Here is a 9,550-nt window from a genome sequence, read left to right on the forward strand (position 1 = left end):
CAGGATTACTGTGGATGGAAGTACAGGTGGCCATGCATAAGCATACTAAAGGGTGAAGCAAACAGGACTAATTGAGTTCAGGAGGTTTCTCTAGAGGCAAGATAATGAAAAATATTCTTGTTTTGACATTAGTGTATGCAGTAATAATAGCTCTCCCAAATGTAACACCAAGCTCTGATTTAGATCTAAACCAGTTCAGTCATACCTGGGATGAATCTGGTCCAATATTTCCCAGTGAGTTGTAGAATGATGATTTATTTTAAACAGCTTAATGTTATCCTAGAATTATGACACAAGAAATCCTGAAAGAAGATTCGCCAGTATATGTTGATACCTAAATAAGAGGATTTATTTGTAAAGTACACATGCACACACACTCAAAATAATTTTCCAGATGTAAATATTACTTTAGATCTCTCTTACATGTCTCTCTCCATATATCCTTAGAATATTAAAAAATAAAAGCCACAATTTTTCATCTTTGTGAAATTCACTGCATACCATTAACCTCCTGGTTTGCCTCTGCATAAAACATTTCTAGCATTTCTGGTGATAAAAACAAGGCCATAAACAGGAAATGCATTCAAAGATGTTTCTGGAATTGATTCTTCTCAGTATACACTGTATATCATGCACACAAAAAAACTGGTGGCCCAGAGCTGTTAAAGAATCTCCAAATTGAGCTCAGTGGTTTTGCTGAGTATCTTGTGGCTGCTGTGATCCCTAATGTCTAATGGAAACTAGACTGCTTGTAAATAATAAGCTATCATCTTGTTAGCACAAACAAACAGCAGAGAGAAATGAATCATGACTGTCACTGCTTTTAGCACCCCTACTGCTGTTGCAAAGCAGCAGGGGATGATGCAGAGGGCACAGTTCCTCTGAACAAGGAAGGTTCAGTCTATGAAACATCACTGGGTTTTCAGACCTTGATCTGTGGCTGTGGATCGGCTGGGAAGTGAACCCCGAATGCTTTTGGTGTTTTGCTTTGGTTCTTAGAGGCAGCTTGGCAATTAAAAACAGGCATTGCAAACGGGAAGATGCTAATGCTGTGCAGGAAAGATGGAGCAAAACGGAGCCTGCAGGCTGGGTGCCCTCACTGCAGCGAAGGCAGGCAGCCCTCTCCTGGTATAAACACCACTGCTCACGTCTGCCCAACAACCTTTGCCTTTCTGGCAGAATTAGAGCAGCTTTTCATTAATTGTAGGGAATATTCAGCCAGCCCACATCTTTCCAAAATCCATTTACTTCATCAGTGGACTGACTTAGGTGTCCCTGAATACTTCAGGAGAGCAGTTCCAACTGTTCACATAAATTGCTGCTGTCTCGAGCCAGCTCCTGGAGAGCAACAGGGAAATGGACAGAAGTGAAATTTAGTCTGAGTTCACACTGAGTTCACCTCCTTAACCTATTTTTATGCTGCATGGCAAACAGAGATATTTGTATGTACTTGGATAATTGAGATTGTCTGGGAAAAGGAATTCAACTGACTTGAGTTCCTTCCTAAAGAACTAAAACTGTTGGTTTACTTGAGCATAATATTCTAATTTCCTTCAAAAACGCACATCAAAAAGAATAATTGAAACATGAATTCCATCTCAGTGCTTGTAAAAATGCATGCAAGGCACCTCAGGATTTGATTATATTTGCACCAGCACAAGCTGCCCTCAGAGAACAAAGCTCAATTGATTTCAGGGAGTCTGATTTGCCTGGGTGAAAATGAATTTTTAATAGATTTGGTTGTCAGAGGGATTAAGCAGGAATATGAAGCGGCAGGGTGTTCACACAGTGGACTGCTGTGGAGGTGTTTGCTGGTGGCCAGCAGGCAGGAATGGTGGCGAGTGTTTTCCACAGACAAGGAGTGGTACCAGGCTGTCACGGGCACAGCATCCCAGAGGAGCTGAGGGGACCAGCTGCCAGGAGACATCACAATACCGAGTTCCAACACACCTCCAACTCCCTCCTACCTCTGCACACTGGCCTGGCTTGCCACCACTCTTCAAATTATTTCCTTTAATCTCCCAATAACCCAAACACTACTGAAAATTGCCAGCTTTGAGAAATGTTATTTGATATGAAGCCCATTTTCTGGTTCTTTAAGGCAAGCATTTCATTTATGACAGAGAACAAGCAGAGGCCTCGAGCATCAGTAAGGATCCAGCTCCAGGGCTGGTACAAATCAGCTGAGGCACAGCCCCTGTAACAAGGATTGAAACACAGCATGTGCTCTATCCCAGGGCTCAGGTGCCCTCCTGTTTCACCTGAGAGCAGAGGCCAGCAGCACTTAACTTTCATAAAGGAGTAAACTCTGAGCTTCCTGGAGCTCCTGTCTCGATGAATCATTACATTGTTTAAATACAAAGCAAAACAGGAGTAACAAACAGATACATAGTTATAGATCTCTAACAAATATTGTTTGTCTTCAGGGCCCTAAGAGTCACTGGGTGGTTTTCTGTCTCCTAACCAGAAACATAAAAATTGTGATTCCATAATTCCAAACCAGGGGCTTCAAGGCACACGATCAAATGTGGCAAAAATTCAGAAAAATCCATGAGAGCTGTCAGATGGTGGACACTCCTTCTGGCTGAGCCACAGCCTCCTCTTCCACTCCACATGAGATATTTAGTCAGCAGAGTTCCTCCGTGTGCTTCGGTGTCTGTCTGCTGCCAGTCAGCCCCGAGGAGGAGGTGATCCAACATCTCCCTGTCCCCACTCAGTCTGAGCCTTTGTGCATCCACCTGTCAATCCAGCTGCTAAATAACAAACCACAAAGAGACAGCCCAAATGATGTAGAAATGGGATGAAATATTTCAAAGTATACTACTGACATTTGCCTGACAAATGCTACTCTGTTATTTTCCCAGGCCAAGCACCTCCAAATCACAGAAATATGAAGGAATTATTATTCCCCAAAAGATCCTCCATCTGATTTTCAAAGCTCCCTACACAAACAAAACTATCAACCCTCATAGCACTACATCTCAATCACAGAGGAAAAGGAAGCAAACATTTTTTCAGTTCAAATTTATATAAAGCAAATAGTAAAGAGAAGTGGGACTATCTTTATTCTTTTTGCACATTTATAAAGATAGAAAAAGTACTGAAATATAACATAAATTTAGTGTGGAGAAGTCTAATTGCTCTCCTGTGCCTCATGTCATCCACTGCAGCATTATATCACAAGCCATATGGAGAATCAATCTGTGCACAAAATACAAGGGAAAGTCAATAACTAGCCAGTCAGTGGCTTTTTCCTTCCAAAAAAATATCAAATTTTGTAGCCTTATACAGGTTTCCTGTCTTCCTTTTGGTGTATATATTTTAATGATTCATTATTTGATACACTGTGGCCCGTGCATTTCAGGGGTCATCAGAGCTTTATCTCCACAGCTGTGAGTCAGCCTTTAGACTTCAAGAGCAAACTGAAGGCAGGATGTAGTTTTCAGAAACAAGAATGTGAGCTGACTAGTTTATTTTTATGTACTTTCTTACCCCTGAATAATATAATTACAGAGCTTTCTGGGCAAATTATGGTAAGCTGAACTGAATACAAAGAGACAGTGCTCAAAATTGAGCCATCCAGAAACATTTCAAATACCAGCTAAGGAGAAGAGGGGAGGGATATGTCATTCCTCTCTCAAAAGAACCAGCTTGCACTCATGACATCTTCACTTTCTCACCCAGATGTTGTCACAGGAAGAAAATATCAGAATATAAATTATGTCCTCTAAAGCACAGATGGGAGCAAGCTCTCACAAAAGCCATCTTCCATTTCAGCCCTTTCCTAGCCGCTCCCTGGGGTGCAGGACCACATTATGTCAGATTGAGCCCCTGTTCCTGGACTGTCCCTGATAATGTCACACAGATAATGGTTAGAGAGGGAGAGCTGGCACTGCAGAGAGACTGCACAGCCCAAGCAGGGTGAGGTTCACACAAGGTTTGCCCCAAAAGCTGGAGGCACTCAGCTGCCTGAGCCACAAGGCTCAGAGAATGTGCCTGGAGTTTGTGACGACAAAGGGGTGAACAGAGGTGCAATCCCCCGATGTTTAAGACAGTCTAAATCTGAGGTACCACAGCTCTGCCACCTCCCTTGTGCTGGTAGTGCTGCTTGTGGAGCTCAGTGAGCTGATCTACCTGCAAACAACACTGGCAGGTCAGTTCTGTGAAGGGGATCACTGTGTGGTTTATCTGCAGGAACACAGGGCAGAGGCAGCAATGAAACAAGGCACAGCATCAAGCCTGCATTACATGACCTCTACCTGCCTTAAAACTGCACAGGATCAGCTCCAAGTACCTCATTTTGAGAGTGATCTGTAGTTCTCACAGACCACAGCATAAGCACTCATGGGCAAAATTCTACTTATGCCCTACACAACTTCTAATTAAAACAGCAGGTACAAATTAGCATGAAACAGTCCCTTAATGGATGGTTTTCCCTTTTCTCTTCTGTTTAAAATCACCCTAACAAGCCTGATTCAATCTGCAAGTGGAATGTATCCTCCAGTGAAAACTCCAACACAAATTTAAGTCACTGCAATTTTACATTTGAATATTTTTTCTTCTAGCCCCTATACAGCATGAAGCTGGAAGTGCAAGCTTCAGAGGACACTGATTTTCAGTGACACACAAAGAAAACCAACCAAACCCCCTAACATTTAATTATCCTGTCCTTTACCAGGTGCTGAACCTCATCTCCAATATCTGAAAAATTTTGCGTTTTCCTTTCATCCCAAGTCTACCTTCTTGTCCAACAGCTATCAGGGCCCTGACTGCACTAATAGATTCTAATTGCCCAGACCACAATATTGGACATTTAAATATGGGTTTAAATAGAACCATGGTTTGGGTTGGCAGGGACCTTAAAGCTCACCTGGTTTTAACTCTCTTCCATGGTCAGGGACACCTTCCACTATCCCAGGTTGCTCCAAATCTCATCCAGCCTGGCCTTGGACACTTCCAGGGATGCAGGGGCAGCCACAGCTTCTCTGGGCACCCTGTGCCAGGGCCTCAGCACCCTCACAGGGAAGAATTCCTTCTCCATATCCAGTCTAAATCTGCCCTTTTTCAGATTAAAGCCATTCCCCTTTGTCCTGTCACTTCAGACCCTTGTCCAAAGTCCCTCTGCAGCTCTCTTGGAGCCCCTTTAAGTACTGGAAAGGATTCTAAGGTCTCCCTGGAGCCTTCTCTCAGGGCTGAACACCCAGAGCTCTCCCCACCTGTCTTCCCAGGAGAGGTGTTCCAGCCCCTAATCCTCCTTGTGGCCCTCCTCTGGACCTACCAAACCATGTCCTTCTCATGCTGGGATGACAGAGGTGACTTGTGGGTGTCTTTGCTGCTAATTCTATTCCTGAGCTGCTGTTTGGGTTTCCTGGACTGACATTGTGTCCATGTCTTTGCTGGATGGTCACCAGACCATGCCTTGTTGGAGAGATCTTTACCTGGCTCACGCTGTGGCCACACTCAGCTCCCAGATTCCTTTTCCTGAGGGACAACAGCAAGAGCTGGAAAAGGCTGGGCAGAGCCACTAAGTCACTGTGTCTTCAGGACACCAGTATTGTTTTGTTCTACAGCATTTTTCCTCCAGAAAGTCTCTGCTGTCAGCACTACTTGCTTTAATCAAAAAATAAAGTACATTTCAGCGTGGCTCATTATGCTAAATGAAAACAACAGGGGGCTAATGAGCATTGTGAACAAGGCATTAGCATGGCAATCAGAGGTATCCTCAAGACAGCTGCATCTTTCTTGGAACACTGCAAACACAACTGTGTATACAGTTGTGACCCCATCTATTGAATTTAATTCAGGGAATAAACAGATTTAGATATCTAACTTTGGTTTATCTTTGTAGCATTGTGTTACACTTACTATTAAGAAACAAAACTGCCGGCTCCTTCTGTGGAACTCTTCAGGGGTCATTCTTACTCTTCAGTGAACAATAGTGTCCTAACATATTTAATATTCATCATTTTGGGATAGAAGTTAAAGTGTTACTCCCCCAGTCAGTGTCGTGGGAGGCTGGGGACAATGTCAGTCTGTAAAGGGAAGGTGGCTGTGGCCCTGCTCTGGCAATGGCAGTTCTGAGCACACCCAGACAGGCTGCCCGCGACTTACGTGTCTCCCCAGTGCTGAAATAACACGTGGACACCAAAACTTTTCCTTTTCCAAATTTATTTCTTTTTTATCTCTCCTCCTTGAAAGTCTGAAAACATGAAACAGTCTTGCCTACCCCTCTAAACGCTGCCGGACAGCGGGCTCGTTAGAGCGGCCACCACCCCTGCTGGTGTGGCACCGTGGGGGAAAGCCCCACAGCGCCGTGGCACCTGCCTCGCCTGGACGGAGGCAGCGGGACGAACCGGGCGGAAAAGGACCAGAAACGATTGTAGGGAACAAGGAGGGCCGGGGAAGGACAGGGAGGGCCGGGGAAGGACAGGGAGGGCCGGGCCCATGAGGGAAATGGGCGTTCCCGCCCGCCCCGTCCCTCCCCTCAGCCCGGCCGCCATTTCGGGAGCGCAGCGCGGGCGCGCGGCGCCCCCTGGCGGTCCCGCGGCCGGCCCGTCCCTCCCCGTCCTGGCGGCCATGAAGTCCGTGTTCGTCACGGTGGGCACCACCAGCTTCGACGAGCTGATCGCCGCCGCCGGCTCCCCGCCCGCGCTGCAGGTCAGCCGGCCGAGACACCGGCTCCGGTTCCGGCCCGGGCCTGCCCTCACGGCGATGGCGCCTGCGCGCCATGAGCTGCTCCGCCCTCCCTGGCGCTGAGGGGGCCGGAGCGGGGGTTCGGGGGGTCCCGCGGGGCGAAGCGTGAAGTGTTGGGGGATAAATGGGAGGGACGGTGGGAAGGAGAGGGAGCAGCGGCATCCGGGCCGGGGTGGTTGGGAGCTGGGCACACCCCTCACACACCCTCCCTATCCCCGCCTCATCGCCTTATTCCACCCCCGTCGTCCCCTCTCCATCGTCCCCCTCTTCTCCATCCCTCTCTTCATCCTCCCACCCGGCACCTCCCCATCATCCCCAGCCCCGTTATCCCCTCCATCCATCCCTCCCGTGCCCCGCAGGCGCTGCAGAGCCGCGGGTACCAGAAGCTGGTGCTGCAGGTGGGCCGGGGCTCGCTGCCCCAGGCGCAGCCCAGCAGCAGCTCGGCCGTGGCGGTGGAAGTGTTCCGCTTCAAGGACTCGCTGGCTGAGGAGCTGCAGAGGGCAGACCTGGTCATCAGCCACGCAGGTACAGCCCCGGCTGCTTCCTGGGGCTGCGGGAGGTCGGGGGGTGAATCGCTCCGGCTCCGGGGCGGGCTGGCTGGGAGTGCTGAGGTCCATAGCTAGAGTTGGGTTGTTCAAGAGGCTCCCCTGTTTCAGCAGCAAGTAGGGGGATATTTCATCTCTCACCATGTTTTCTGTTTCTTTCTTAGGTGCTGGTAGCTGCCTGGAGACTCTAGAGAAAGGAAAACCACTAATAGTAGTAATAAATGACAAGCTGATGGACAACCATCAGCTTGAGCTGGCCAAACAGCTCCACAGAGATGGCTGTGTCCTCTACTGTAACTGCAGGTATGGAGCTGCTGTGGCTGCTCCTGCTGGACAAGAACATTCAGTCATGTGTCTGCAGAACTGAGAATGTAACAATGAAATGTACATCCTTCTCTGTAATCTCCATCTGGATACTAGATTTTCCAGAGTGAATACTAAAATTAGGTAGTAATTTACCACACTTACCAAGCTTTTTGACCATGGCCTCTTTTAATTATTTTTTTTCCATTTGAGGGTACGTGTATTTAGATTAAAAGAAGAAAAACACTTGAATTCAGGGAGATTCATAAATCAGATATTATCTGGTTAGTAACTTTAAGTACTCCTGCTTTTCAAGTACTTATTCAGGCTGCCCTTTTAACCAAACTTCCTGAATCCACCATACCCTCTGACAAGGGGTTTCACAGATCTATTGCCTGTCACTTCAGGGGAAAAACCCAAATGAAACAAACAAAACACACAAAAAAACCCCACCTCACAAGCAAACAACACATGAAAAAATCCCACAGACACCAAAACCACCTAGCTCCTTTTTTTCAAGTTCATCCTGACTCCTGTTGGGTTTATTTCTTCTCCAGGTTTTGACTGTGTCTTACTGTTTTCTCTTTGCTTGTGACTGACTCCACTCTTAAAATAACAGATGACTTTTAAACTGAAGGCAGAGAAAATGTCACTCCCATTACTTAGTCTTCATCTTGTTCCTTTGCCCTGCCAGCAGAATTACATGTTGCAGAAGAGCTTTCTGAACAGACCAGGCCTGGCATTCCTTTACACTGAACAAGTTTCTTAAACTCATTATCTTGGTGCTTCTGTCAGCTTTGGAATTTTTATTTCTTTGTGTTGGGCGGTGCCAAGCATTTGAGCCTTATTTGCAGCCTGATAATAGCAAGTAACAGATTGACATAGCTGTTCTTTCTGGCTCTGATCAGGGGAGAACTCTGCCATGTGTTCAAATAGGATGGATTTCTTCCTGTGCTTTATGGAGAAGAGCCTCAGATCTTGTTCAGTCTCCCAGCATTGCAACCACAGAGGATTAAAAAGTTTAAAAGTTTGAGTTTGTCTCTGAAAGTTGATAGAGAAGTGTTGTGTTCTCAGCAGTGCTGCATACAAGCCAGTGCTGGCTGGGGCTGCTGCTCTGTGCATTCTCTTCCTTTCCATATAGACCCTTATTTAATATTTCCATGCTAAGGAATTGGGTATGGATGAATAGAAAGAAAATTGTATTTAAAAAAAAATCCTATGGGATGGATCTTTCTTCTTTAATTTTTGCTTTTTGTCTGCTTTTACAGCACTCTTGTGGAGACACTGCAGTCAATGGACTTGTCAGCTTTGAAACCTTTTCCTCCTGGACAGCCAGAAAAGTTTGCTTCATTCTTGGATAAAGTTCTTGGGTTGCAATAAACAAAATGGAGAAATAAAGAAGTTGGAATAAAATGTCTCATTTCCTATGCTTAAGATCTAGCAACTGGGCCAAACACTCAAAAAAGATATAATTTAATATTAACTGAGATTAAATGGCTTTCATTTTAGTGCCAAACTCATTCAGCTTTATGCTTAAAAGAGTACAATGCCAATAAGGGGAAGGGAGTATGGACTGTGTAGTTGCATAGACAGATATTTTTATCACAAAAGCTGCACTGGGATGGTAATTCCAGTGATGAGGACAAACAAAACTGCTTCTTTACAGGCATGGCATGTGTACAATGGCCTTTTGACCATTTTTGTCAAGTACAGGTAGAAATAAATTGTCTTTGTTAATGTTCCTGTGATGTTCTGCACATGCCTTTGGCTCTTGTTTCCTATGTTTACTGAAGCACTGAAAAGAGCTTAAAAGTGAGAGATTTAAGCTTAAAAAGAGAAAAAGGCACATGTGGTGAAAAAAGTCACAAGCAGCTGCCAAACTGCTGCCCTGTGTTTGGGTGATTTACCCACAAAGTAAAACAGGACAGGAATGGGCTTGGCAATACAATTGCTCCTTTTGTATGTTGTTACCCCATCCTAACCCATCTGTTTGGACTTCTCCACACCCA

The 9,550-nt window shown here is 45.8% G+C and overlaps 1 protein-coding gene across 2 annotated transcripts; it reads left to right on the forward strand.

Annotated features, from left to right (window-relative positions):
- Nucleotides 1–6,472: 6,472 nt before the first annotated feature.
- LOC117244366 (UDP-N-acetylglucosamine transferase subunit ALG13 homolog) lies at nucleotides 6,473–8,956 on the forward strand. 2 transcript variants are annotated; one of them, XM_033514128.1, is made up of 4 exons: nucleotides 6,473–6,657; nucleotides 7,053–7,218; nucleotides 7,403–7,541; nucleotides 8,810–8,954. In XM_033514128.1, the coding sequence occupies exons 1-4, from the start codon at nucleotides 6,577–6,579 to the stop codon at nucleotides 8,919–8,921; spliced, it is 498 nt and encodes a 165-aa protein (XP_033370019.1). In that variant the 5' UTR covers nucleotides 6,473–6,576; the 3' UTR covers nucleotides 8,922–8,954. The 2 variants fall into 2 exon arrangements, with proteins under 2 accessions (XP_033370019.1, XP_033370020.1); XM_033514129.1 differs by lacking the exon at nucleotides 7,053–7,218 and having other exon boundaries at nucleotides 6,556–6,657; nucleotides 8,810–8,956.
- The last annotated feature ends 594 nt before the right edge of the window (nucleotides 8,957–9,550 follow it).

The sequence above is a fragment of the Parus major genome, chromosome 4A, assembly GCF_001522545.3.
Source record: "Parus major isolate Abel chromosome 4A, Parus_major1.1, whole genome shotgun sequence".
NCBI classification, from domain to species: domain Eukaryota; kingdom Metazoa; phylum Chordata; class Aves; order Passeriformes; family Paridae; genus Parus; species Parus major.